Below are 13,008 nucleotides of genomic sequence, written 5' to 3' on the forward strand. Positions count from 1 at the left end.
CTCCTCTTAGTTCAGTCACTCGGTGCGCGATGTGTTACTCACTGTGCGGCGGGGACCGCGACGAGCCCGGGTCGCCGCTGGCAGCGGCAGCAGCAGCTTCGGCCCCGGGGGCGGCGGCGGCGGCGCGGACCCCGAGCGCCCGGGTGCACCTCGGCTTCCCGGAGCGCGGCGCGGCGGCAGCGGCGGCCAGGGCCCCGGTGCGGCGGCCGCGCGCGCCCTAGGCTCGGCCCCGCGGCGCGGGGACCCCCCCTCCGCCACCACCACCGCCACCTCCGACTCTCGGCCCGGCCGGCGATCACCCGCCCCCTCCCCGCCCGCCAGAAGCCGGGGAGGCAGCGGCCGCGCCCGGCCCGGGCGTCCTCGAGCGGGCCCGGAGCGCGCGCGGGGCCTCCCCGGAGCCCCCCGCGGGACGCGCGCTCGTGCGGGCGGGGGGCAGGGAGCCGCCCCCGCCGCTCCGCGATGGCCAGCCCGCCGCCGCAGGGGGCTCCCGGGCCGGCGGGCGGCGGCGAGGCCCCGAACCTGAACAACAACAACAACAACAACAACAACCAGGGCGTGCGCAAGTGCGGCTACCTGCGCAAGCAGAAGCACGGCCACAAGCGCTTCTTCGTGCTGCGCGGGCCCGGCGCGGGCGCCGACGAGGCGCCGCAGCCGCCGCGGCTCGAGTACTACGAGAGCGAGAAGAAGTGGCGGAGCAAGGCGGGCGCGCCGAAGCGGGTCATCGCGCTGGACTGCTGCCTGAACATCAACAAGCGCGCCGACGCCAAGCACAAGTACCTGATCGCCGTCTACACCAAGGACGAGTACTTCGCCGTGGCGGCCGAGAACGAGCAGGAGCAGGAGGGCTGGTACCGCGCGCTCACCGACCTGGTCAGCGAGGGCCGCGCGGCCGCCGGCGACGCGCCCCCGGCCGCCGCCGCCGCCGCGTCCTGCAGCGCCTCCCTGCCCGGCGCCCTGGGCGGCTCGGCCGATGACAGCTACGGGCTGCTGGCGCCCGCCGCGGCCGCCTACCGGGAGGTGTGGCAGGTGAACCTGAAGCCCAAGGGCCTGGGCCAGAGCAAGAACCTGACGGGCGTGTACCGCCTGTGCCTCTCGGCGCGCTCCATCGGCTTCGTGAAGCTCAACTGCGAGCAGCCGTCGGTGACGCTGCAGCTCATGAACATACGGCGCTGCGGCCACTCGGACAGCTACTTCTTCATCGAGGTGGGCCGCTCGGCCGTCACGGGCCCCGGCGAGCTGTGGATGCAGGCCGACGACTCGGTGGTGGCGCAGAGCATCCACGAGACCATCCTGGAGGCCATGAAGGCGCTCAAGGAGCTCTTCGAGTTCCGGCCGCGTAGCAAGAGCCAGTCGTCGGGCTCGTCGGCCACGCACCCCATCAGCGTCCCCGGCGCGCGCCGCCACCACCACCTGGTGAACCTGCCGCCGAGCCAGACCGGCCTGGTGCGGCGCTCGCGCACCGACAGCCTGGCCGCCACGCCGCCCGCCGCCAAGTGCAGCTCCTGCCGGGTGCGCACGGCCAGCGAGGGCGACGGCGGCGCGGCGGCCGCGGGGAGCGGCGGCCGGCCCGTGTCGGTGGCCGGCAGCCCGCTGAGCCCCGGGCCCGTGCGCGCGCCCCTGAGCCGCTCGCACACGCTGAGCGGCGGCTGCGGCGGCCGCGCGAGCAAGGTGGCTCCGGCGCCGGCAGGGGGCGTCCTGCAGCACAGCCGCTCCATGTCCATGCCCGTGGCGGCCGGCCACTCGCCGCCCGCCGCCGCCACCAGCCCCGGCAGCCTGTCGTCCAGCAGCGGCCACGGCTCGGGCCCGCCCTCGCACGTGCCGCACCCGCTGGCCGCCCACCACCACCACCACCACCACCACCACCAGCAGCCCCCGGGCCAGCGGCCCTCCAGCGGCAGCGCCTCGGCCTCGGGCTCGCCCAGCGACCCGGGCTTCATGTCCCTGGACGAGTACGGCTCCAGCCCCGGCGACCTCCGCGCCTGCTGTAGCCACAGGAGCAACACGCCCGAGTCCGTCTCGGAGACGCCGCCGGCCAGGGACGGCCCCGGGGGCGGCGAGCTGTGCGGCTACATGAGCATGGACAGGCCCCCGAGCCACTGCGGCCGCGCCTACCGCAGAGTCTCCGGGGACGGCGCCCCGGACCTGGACCGCGGGCTCCGGAAGAGGACCTACTCGCTGACCACGCCCGCGCGCCAGCGCCCGGCGCCGCCGCAGCCCTCGTCCGCCTCGCTGGACGAGTACACGCTGATGCGGGCCACCTTCTCGGGCAGCGCGGGCCGCCTGTGCCCGCCGTGCCCTGCCTGCTCCCCGAGGCCGACCTACCAGCCGTACCCGGAGGACTACGGCGACATCGAGATCGGCTCGCACGGCGGCTCCGGCGGCCTCGCGCGCGCCGACGACGGCTACGTGCCCATGACGCCCGGCGCCGCCCTGCTGGTGGGCGCGGGCGGCCGCGGCGACGACTACATGCCCATGAGCCCCACCAGCGTGTCGGCTCCGAAGCAGATCCTGCAGCCTCGCGGCGCCGCCGCCGTCGCCACGGCCCTGCCGCCCTCGGGGGCGGCTGTGCCCACGCCCCGCGCCGCAGCAAGCCGGGCCTTCGCGGGGCCTGCGGGCGGCGCCTACAAGGCCGGCTCCCCGGCCGGGAGCTCCCCCGAGGACAGCGGGTACATGCGCATGTGGTGCGGCTCCAAGCTCTCCATGGAGAGCGCCGACAGCAAGCTGCTTCCCAACGGGGACTACCTCAACATGTCCCCCGGCGAGGCGGGCGCCGCGGGCACGCCCCCGGACTACTTCTCGGCGGCCTTGCAGGGCGGCGGCGGCACCGGCTACTGCCCCGGCTCCCTGCCCCGCTGCCACAAGGCCGCGCACCCGTGCGGCGGCGACCACTATGTGCTCATGAGCTCCCCGGTGGGGCGAATCCCGGAAGAGGACAGGCTGGAGCCGCAGGCGCCCCCAGGGACCGCGCAGCCGGCCCGCGGCGCCGTCGAGGCCGGACACCCGCAGCCGGCTCCCCAGGCAGTGCCTTCGCCCCTGAGGCCGGGGGGCCGCCCGGAGGGCCCCCTGAGCGGGCGCTGCAGGGCGGTGCGGCCCACGCGCCTGGCCCTGGAGGGGCTGCACGCGCTGCCCGGCCCGCAAGAGGACACGCTGCCGCCCGAGCCCCGGAGCCCCGGCGAGTACATCAACATCGACTTCGGCGAGGCAGGCGCCCGCCTGTCGCCCCCGGCCGCCCCGCTGCTGGCGTCGGCGGCCTCGTCCTGCTCCCTGCTGTCTGCCAGCAGCCCGGCCTCCTCGCTGGGCTCGGGCACCCCGGGCACCGGCAGCGACAGCCACCAGCGCTCCCCGCTCTCTGACTACATGAACCTGGACTTCAGCTCGCCCAGGTCGCCGCGGCCGGGCGCGCAGGGCGCGGACGCCGCGGGCCCCATGGACGGCCTCCTGTCGCCCGAGGCCGCCTCGCTGTGCCCGCCGCTGCCCCCGCGCCCCTCCGCCTCCGCGTGTTGCCCGCAGCCGTCCGCGCCGCCGCCGCCCGCGCCGGGGGACCTGTACCGCCTGCCCCCCGCGCCGGCCGCCACCGCCACCGCGGCCCAGGGCCCCGGCGCTGCCACCCGGGCGCTCTCCAACGCTGGGGACAACGACGACTACACCGAGATGGCCTTCGGCGTGGCCGCCACCCCGCCGCAGCCCATCGCAGCGCCTCCGAAGCCCGACGGGGCCCGAGTGTCCAGCCCCACGTCCGGCTTGAAGAGACTGAGCCTCATGGATCAAGTGTCGGGCGTCGAGGCCTTCCTGCAGGCCGGCCAGCCCGCTGACCCACACCGGGGGGCCAAGGTCATCCGCGCCGACCCGCAGGGCGGCCGTCGCCGCCACAGCTCCGAGACCTTCTCGTCGACCACCACGGTCACCCCCGTGTCCCCGTCCTTCGCTCACAACCCCAAGCGCCACAACTCGGCTTCCGTGGAAAACGTCTCTCTCAGGAAAGCCGGCGAGGGCGGCAGTGGCGGCGGCGGGGGTCCGGGCGCGGGCGAGGAGCCTCCCGCGTCCCCGCGCCGGGCGCAGCCGCCCGCCCCGCAGACGCAGACACAGGCGCGGCCGTGGACACCTGGCCTGCCCGCGGCGGGCCTGGTGGGCTGCCCGGGGTCCAGCGGCTCGCCCATGCGCAGGGAGACGTCTGCCGGCTTCCAGAAAGGCCTCAACTACATCGCCATCGACGTGCGGGACGAGCCGCACCCGCAGGCGGCCGATAAGGGCGCCTGGAGCCGGGCGCGCGGCCTGGGCGGCCTGCTCAGTGCCGTGGGTGGCGGCGGCGGCGGCGCAGGCGGCGGGTGCGGGGGCCCCGGCGCGGGCACGCTGCCCTCGGCCAACGCCTACGCCAGCATCGACTTCCTGTCCCACCGCCTGAAGGAGGCGGCGGCCGTGAAAGGTGAGCGGCCTGGGCCTGGCCTGGGAAGGGGGCGGCCCCCAGCCCCGCTGCGCGCCCTTACCGTGCGTGTCCGCGTGGCCTGCAGGGAGGACACACCCGGCAGGACCCTGGGGCTCAGCGGGGGTGGGAGGCGCAGCAGGGGCAGGGGAGTGGGACAGGAGGGTCAGTGTTGCGCATGGATTTTACCTCCTTAGCTATTTCTTGGGCGCCTTGAGCAGCGCGTGCAGTAAGCCAGCAGGTTAGAGGGCAGGGCGAGGACCAGGAGAGGGAGCTGGCTGCAGAGCCTTTGTTCTGAGTGGTGTCTCAGTCCCGCGGGTGTCTCGGCCTGTGCGTGGCAGAGGTGGTCCGTGGGCGTAGGACCACAGCTGTAGAGTGACCTCGTTGCCATTCTTCCGCCTCCCGGAGGAAAAGCTTCTTCCGTTTTGAACATTAGAGGTGTGGAACAAAAGATGGGAGAAGTTGCGTCCTGGCTTCCGGAGCCGGGCGCCTCGGCATCTCGGCGGATGCGTGGTCAGAGCCGCGGCTGGAAGGCGCAGTGCGGGGAGCTGCTTCAAAGCACCGGTCTGTGCTGGCGCGGGCCAGCCGGCCCCCAGGGTGTGGCCCGTGAGGTCAGCACACTCAAGCACTTTTGTTCTGCCCAGATGGGTATATGCTGTAGTAAGTGTGAAAGCAAGCATGGTTTGCGCAGTCCGACTCCGTAACAACTCCACCCAGCCAGCCGGCCTGAGCAGAGCGGACCCTCCCAGCGCTTGGTGGAGTGAGCAGCGACACAGACCTGACCCAAACCGGGGGGCTCCCGGGCAGGGTCTCGGTGGCAGCAGGCGGGGGCTGGGGGCTCAGCTGTGTTCACAGAACCGAGAGAACTCCAGACTTTTCTGATAAGGCAGATCCTCAGACGTGGGGTTTGTGTATGAGATAAGGCCCTTCTCAGACGAGGGAGAATTTTGAACTGCGAGAGATAAGTTTATTTAGAGGCCCGATTTAGCTGATTTGTTGGATTTCCCACAGTGTGAAATTCCTGCCAGCCTATGGGATTAACCTCCCTGGAATCCAAACCGCAGCTCTCTGCTCCCAGCCGGCTGAACAAAGATGAGGGATGGTGTGGTTGCCGTTTCTCCCAAGGCTGTGGGTGCCTGGGTGAATGTCCTCCCAGATCACCAGGCTGTGTCCGCTGTGGCAGACCCACAGCTCAAAAAAAAAAAAAAAAAGAAAGAAAGAAAGAAAGAAAGAAAGGCGAAAGGCACACCAGCCCTGGCTCCTGGCAAACTCACCGGCACACTGTGAGCAGAGGTGCCATGAGACTGAGTTGCCGTCTTACCCGGCTCTCAGGGACACTGTGCTCTGTCCCCTCAGGGAGGGGACGTTTGGAAACTCAGAACCAGTGCTCACCTTCGGCTCACCCACGCAGCTAGAAACGCGTGTAAGGTTCGGAGGCTGCACGCGTCCTCTGGGGGCGGCGTTTGTAGTGAGGCTGGCGCTGCGTTCCTTTGAAGATGGGGTGGAAAGTGCACTCCCCCACACGGAGCGCTGGCCCTGTAGTGGCGTGGGGGCAGGATAATTTGGGGTTACGAGGGCGGTGTTTGGGAGCTGGATCAGTGGCACTGGAGACACAGCAGTTGGTGCCGCATGGTCGTCCATGGTAGAATCAGGAGGGGGATTCGACGCAGACGCCAATTGAAAAGTTCAGGGCGGGGTCCCCGTGTGTGTGTGTGGTGGGGGGCAGGTGCAGGAGTACCTCCCTGCCGCTGAAGGTTTGTTGTCTGGAAAGCTGTCACCGAAGCCACTGTGCTTTAAAGCTGCCTTTTTAAACATTCATTTTATGTGGCTTTTTTTCTGCTAGGATCGCAGACCAGCGTACACCGTAAAATATGCAATTGTAGTTTTCCACCACGGTGAGACTTCGTTCCACCGTAGTCTCTGTGTGCGTGAAACGGCATAGATAAGAATCATCTGGATTTCAGTTTTGTTTGACAGTCGGACTGTCAGTTTCCAGAAACAATGACATCACGATTCCTGTTTAAAAGTATTGGCTTTTGAAGTCTAAGAGAGTTTGTGTATTTCTAGCAGAGTCCTGGGACAAGCTGCCTTGGCTGGCTGGCTCCTGCCTGCGCTGTACGCACAGACAACCAAGGTGCTAATGAAAACACACACAGGCTTTCATGAATGAAAGTCACATGACCCGTTCCATTTCCTTTATTGAAAGAGAAACCTTTACAAAAATAGTGCGTGGTAGAAGGAAGCGTTGGGCCAGGATCAGGAAGCAAGGTTTCTGGTTGCTGATCCTCGTGAGTCATTGTGGGCCTGGGTGAGCCGCCTGGTGCCTCCCTCTCACTTTCTCTTCCTGTGAAATGGGAGTAATTACGAGCCTCCCCTCGCCGTGTCACGCGGAGCTCATGAGCGTCAAGAGTGTTGCAAGCGCTCCTGCAGGGAGGTGCTGGGAAGTCAGTGACACTGAAACCCTGACTGCGGTCAGGAAAGGGACGTGGGTGTACAGGGTGCTTGCAGGTTCACCCAGCGCCGGAACAGAGCTCAGAGCATCTGGGAGTGGAGTGGATGCCTTGCCCGCCCCGTCGTCGGAGCTCCCGGCGCGGTCTCCCACGGCGGCTGCCTTGCTCCCCTCTGCATTGAAGATCTGTGCCTGAGCCATGGCCCGTTGCAAGGGGGTGGCCCTTTAAGTCGTGCAGGAAAACACTGTCCTGATCCCAAACTGCATGATTGAGTACCCTTGATGATTTAAGTGCTAAGAGCTCTTGACCAGATGAGGCTATCCAAGGGCGCTTCAAAAAGTTGGTGAAAGATAGAATTTATTTTGGTGCAAAAACTTGAAATCCGTGGTAGTTTCTTCCTATGCCGCGTTTTCCCGCCAGCTTTCTGAAGCCCTGTTGTGGACGTAGAATGCACATTGTTAAAAACCGGCTGCTACTGGAGGCTGAATTAGAAGAAATACGGAAGCCGTACGTGTTCCCTTGTTTATTTGTCCGCTCTCTGATCTGAGGTCTCCTTGTTCGAGCTGGCTGGATGAGGCTGTCACTCGGTTTTGATGGGTTTACGCTGCGTTCTCCTTGGTTGTCAGATCAGGGTGGGGACACATTTGATTCCTTGGTTCTCCCACACCCCCCAAAAAGGGAATTTTAATTTTATTTTCTTTGGAACTGTTGGTATTAAAATGAGGCTCCCTTTCTGGAGAGCAGAGCTCACCGAGGTTTTAGTAGCAGCCCGGGCATAATGGGTTTTCTGTTAAAATTCCCACTAATGTGCTTTTCCGCAGAAGCACAGTTCCAAGAGCTGGTTAACTTTTGATATCAGATCTGGCAACTGCACAGGTTTTTTTGTTTTGTTTTCTTGGCGGGAGGGGCGGGGAGAGGGGTGAGGGCAGCGCAGAATCAAGTGTTCCCATTTCACCTTGCAATCAAAGGGACAATGCAACCTTGCTCATTTATCTGTGTTGCCCAGTGGAGTGGGAAAAACACTGAGGGTGCAGAAGACACGGTGCCCTCCCCACACACCCCTGGGGCAGCTCTCACCCAGGTGGGCAGAGGTGGATTCCCTGAGAACTTCTCTCTGCACACAGAATGTATGTTTTCACGCCAGGAGAGCAGGGCGTTGTAGGGGACCAGCCACGCACAGCGAGGGTTCCTGGGTCCTGGAGTCACCCGCTTCTGCTCCTTGCCACCTGCTGGGTTTTGTGAACCGCAGCTGTCCCAGGGACATTCTTTCTGTGTTGGGTTCCTTGGGCTGGAGTGTGTTCCTGTCCTCTCAGGTAGAGGGTGGAGGCCAGAGCGCAGGGCGTGTGTCCTTCTCAGAACGGGTGAAGTCGGAGGTGATGAGCTGAGCACTTGATTTCCTTCATGACAGCGACAGAGACTCAGATGCGCTGAGCCCTAATGTGATGTGCACAGCAGGAGACTTATTCTTTACCGGGACCTTGTTCTCTGGGTGCAGGCGATGCACCATCCTAGTGTGCTTGGAAGTCTTAGTTCTTAGTTCAGTTCATTATATTAGAATACGGAAGGAGATTTGGGTGAAGACCTGCTAGCTATGTGCTTGCACACGATGGAAGCATCGGTCTAGCTGTGCTGATGTCTGTTAGACTAGAGAGCTGCTGAATTTGCCTAAGGTGACTTTTTCTTGACCAGAGACAGTGTAACATGGGAGCTGGTAAGTGGCTTTATATATTTACACCTGCAAAGAAGATTTATCAAGTGTGTCTTGCTTATTGTACCTTTGCTGAAATTTGAAATATTTGCCCCAATATATTTTTTAAAGATTTATTCATTTATTTTAAAGTCAGAGTTACACAGAGAGAGAAGGAGAGGCAGAGAGAGAGAGAGGTCTTCCATTCAATGGTTCACTCCCCAACTGGCCTCAACAGCTGGAGATGTGCCGATCTGAAGCCAGGAGCCAGGAGCCAGGAGCCTCTTCCGGGTCTCCCACGTGGGTGCAGGGGCCCAAGGACTTGGACCATCTTCTACTGCTTTCCCAGCCCATAGCAGAGAGCTGGATCGGAAGTGGAGCATCCGGGACTTGAACTGGTGCCCATATGGGGTGGCGGCTTTACCTGCTATGCCACAGCGCTGGCCCCGACCCAATATTGTGATCCACAGTATACGTTAAAGATAAATGATCACATGCATTTTAATCACTGGGTCTTTTAATTCTTATTTTAAAGGGTATCTGGTTTTCCAAAAATAAATATTTGGGGCTGGAGTGTGTGTGTGTGTGTGTAGTTCCATAGTATGTTACCCATCATTCTCCGAGAGGTTGAGTGTGGATTTTTTTAAAATTGAAACTCAGATACTAATGATTCAGTCTCTAATCATGTTAAAACTCTGTCACTTTAAGCATAATGACAGACTTCCTGTTACTTGAATCTCTCCATGTGGAGTCAGTCCTGGTACTTGAGTGAAGTATTATGGTATAGTATTAGATTTCCATTTTTTAATGCATAAAAATAAGTATGATATCATTCACTGTATTATGTGATTTTTAATGGTTATCTTAAAAGCCGCGTTTATGTTCAGCATGACTCATGCTTTTCATGGTACTAATGCTTCACCCTTAATCCTCATGACTTCCTCTGTGGCCATACTCAGCTCACCCTTTGCCTCCGAAGCCTAAGTGTAACTCACAGCCCCAAAACTTGAGGCCAGTGAACACGCTGAAACTGTGGAAGGCGGACGTAGCGAAATGCAGCTGTGGTCAGTACTGAGAGGCCATTGCATGGGTCAAAGGACTCGTGTTGTGCGGATTACCTCGGAAATGTCAGGGCATGGGGACGTTCTCATATGAACAACATCGTGGGGTGCTCCGGACAATCTCGGGGTAACCCGGAGCATCTCGGGGTGACGCAGAGCCAGCTCTAGCTCCCATTTTCCAGAGCGAAAACCTGTGGCTTGGAAAAGCCGAGTGGCTTACCCAAATCCCCGAGCCAGGGGGAGCAGGGCTGGGGTCCGCCTTGGACCTCTGCTGGCCCTGCTCTGGGCCCCTCGCTCCCTCTCGCCTCACCTGCCTGTGGGCGGGGCAGCTGGGGCACGGGGTTTGCCCGGGGTTTGCCTGCAGACCTGCCTCGGGCAGCTGCCAGCCCCCAGTTTGGTTTTCAGTTCCCTCCAGTGAGACTTAATTGTTTCATTTCCCTCTTTTGTTCCACTGCATGCGTATTATGAGTTCCCCAGCACATTGAGAGAGTTAATGAGGAAGACGGGACGTTGTAGGAAAAGCCCTCGTAATTTTTCCTGTTTTTTTTTTTTTTTTTTTTTTTTTTTTTTTTTTTTTTTAAGCCGTTTTTGCACCTACCAGTTTGAAGAGCTTAAGTTCTGTTGTTCTTTGAGGGCTCTGGTTTCGGGGTGTTGCTGGTGCCTTCGCTGATCCCACAGTAGGAGCTCATGTGTGTGTGTGGGGGGGGGGGGGCGGGAGGTCCAGCCCAGCTTCCCGGGCCTGGGCTGCTCTACAAGGTGGAAAACTTGGCCTCCTTCCTCCAGCCGCTCCCACGTGTGTCTGAGACAAGCACCGTGGACGCCACCAGAATCCTTCCCAGCACCAAGTGCATCAGAGAGCGGTGACCGTCCGAAAGCCAACGCCACGGCAAGGGCATCTTGAGGGTAATGCGTTGGCCACCAGTGATAGAAGGTTGCGTATTTATTTTGAGGTTGTGCAAACAGTGGCCTCGGGAGGCCGGGTGTCGTGTTCAAGGTCGTTGATGTAATTAGTGGGCGAGCCGTGTGTGAGTACTATCAGGAATGCAACGCAAAGGATGGCAGATTGCATTGGGTTGGTTGTGAGCAGCCTCCTCCCGGGGCCTGTGCCCTCCAGAGCAGCCGCGTGCCCCTGGAAGCCGTGGCAGGATTTTCTCTTTGAAACACTCCAGTGGACTGCTTCCTGCACAGACTAAAAGGTGCGCTGGGGCCGGAAGTGGAGAGCGCAGGAGCAGGATCCAGGAAGCTGTAGCCCGGGGGATGGGCTGATCAGCACCGCCTGGGCAGTGCTGGCTGCAGTTGACAAATAGTCGAGTTCGTGATGGTGTTGGAAAAGAAGAGAAAAGGGACAATTCTCGGGAGAGTTCCGATCTGAAGGCTGCGACATCCGACTGGTCCGGGTCCTTGCTGCTGTGTGCCGGTTCACATGGTAGCTAATGGATCAGGCTGTGATGCCTGTACACTGTCAGTGATTTTCAGATACGTTTATCCTGCAAGTGAAATGTCATACACTCCTCACTCTGAGTGAGTCCGCTAACAATTTCCCAAGATAGGAGCCATTAACCTGTTTAATGATGAGTTTGTTTACAAACCAACCCGTGCCATTGTCACTGTCGCGTACACGCTGCTGGCTGGAGCCTGCCTCGTGGCACAAACAAAACTGGGAAATGCCCCGAGTGTTCGGGGACAGATGAGAGTGGTGGTGTTTCCACTGAGGTCGAGAAGAGTCAAGGTCAGGATACCCTGCCCTGCGGTAACGCACATGTGGCTGATGCGCGAGGCCAGATAGGGACTGGAGGCACAAAGCAACTTGTGCCTGAGCCCCCGGGTCTGCGGCAGATGCCAGGGTCTGACTCGGGGGGCCCCTGCCCTGCCCAGCCCAGCCCTCAGCAGGTGCGTCAGGCTTCGCTGGGGACTCCAGGTGCCTGGAAGGGTGGCTCGGGGGAGGGTAGGGGAGACAAAGTGCAGAGAGAAGGGTTGGAAGGAGACGAAGGTGCCCTTACTAAATTTAGAAGTGACGCAAGTGCAGATGGTGCTTTAGGGACTCTGGGTGCTGCCCGGGGTTAAGTGAGGCGCGGGTGAGCTGGCGGCCGCTTTTTGTTGGAAGAGACCAGGGGTGGAAGTGCCAGGGCTGTGCTGCGCTGCGGGTGCACCGGAGCTCTGGAAGGAGGTCCTGGTGTCCGGTTCTGGGACCACACCTCGGGTAGCGCCTCTAGAATAACCCGCTGCCGTGAGCCGCTTCTCTGGTGTGCTGCAGGCAGGGTGGACTTCATTTGTTTTACCCTTGTCTTCCACCGGGAAAGTGACTAAAGTAGCATTTGCCACAGGAAACAGATCTGCAGGGTGCCCGTGCGCTCTGCCGGCTACACTTGCAGTTGCATTTGGGAAGGCTGCTGGGAGGAACTTCTGTTACACTGACTCCTGCGTGTCCAGCCAGTGCATATAATTCAGTTGAAAGCAAGCTTCAAGGATGCTTTAGCAACATGCAGTAGTCGCGGCATTGCAAGATCTTTTTTTTTCCTCCTTTGGAGCCGTATAAATCCAGGAGTGTAAATTCATTGCAGTCAGTTTCAAAACACTAACTTTAACTGGATAAGCAAAAAAAAAAAAAAAAGACAATTTTCATAATACGAAAGCCACATGAAATTGTAAACGTACGTGTGAAGGAGTTTGCAAACATCCTGGAGATTTTGTCCTGATGAGGCTTCGGAAGGGGGATTTTCTTGTGAGGGGTGTGCGGCTCCTGGCTGCAGGGGCTGGTGGAGACGGGGCTTCCTCCACACAGCCGGCTGCTCGCCGTGCAGGCTGAGGCAGCCGGAGCTCCCAGGGGAACAGCTCTGCAGGGAAACAGCCACATCTTCCCGGCACAGGCACCCAGAGAAGCCCCCGGGTCCGTGTGGGTGGCGCAGCCGGGTCTCAGCGCACCGTGGCCAGGCGGCTGCTTTTCTTGCCAGCGCGGGGAGGGGTCTGGGAGACACAGGGAACAGTCTGCCCCATCTTTACAGCCCCTGTGCACGGACCCCCACCCCCCAGCAGGTGCCCACCCTTCCTTCGGGACTCGTGGCCGGACACACAGAACGGGTGTCCCAGCCCCTCCCCCACCCACAGCGCAGGAAGTGTTTGGGTCCTGCTGGAGTCAGCTTGCTCTGAGCTCTTGCTGCCCGGTCCTGCTGACAGCCCTGCCTTTGTTATCGATCGAGTCTTCCAGAACCTTCCAGCTCAGAAGCTGGCTCGGTTAGCTCTCCTTCCCCTGCTCCCTCCGCGTGTTCCAGCCCCTGAATTTCTGGGACGGCAGTTCCTTCTCTGGACGCACGGCTTCCTGGCGCACTCATGGGGTCGCCCTGCAGAAGAGCTGATGGTTAACGCGTGTTTGGTTTTGCTGCCTCCGCAGAA

General features: G+C 61.6%; 1 protein-coding gene across 1 annotated transcript in view; it reads left to right on the forward strand.

The window, feature by feature from the left end:
• The window catches only part of IRS2 (insulin receptor substrate 2), a 26,661-nt gene continuing 13,653 nt past the window's right edge, over nucleotides 1-13,008 (forward strand). Inside the window, exon 1 of the mRNA XM_051849974.2 lies at nucleotides 1-4,423. Within this exon, the coding sequence (XP_051705934.2) occupies nucleotides 460-4,423 (3,964 nt within the window). The 5' untranslated portion in view covers nucleotides 1-459. The remainder of the gene's footprint in view (nucleotides 4,424-13,008) is intronic.

This window comes from Oryctolagus cuniculus, chromosome 9 (assembly GCF_964237555.1).
Source record: "Oryctolagus cuniculus chromosome 9, mOryCun1.1, whole genome shotgun sequence".
Classification (NCBI taxonomy): domain Eukaryota; kingdom Metazoa; phylum Chordata; class Mammalia; order Lagomorpha; family Leporidae; genus Oryctolagus; species Oryctolagus cuniculus.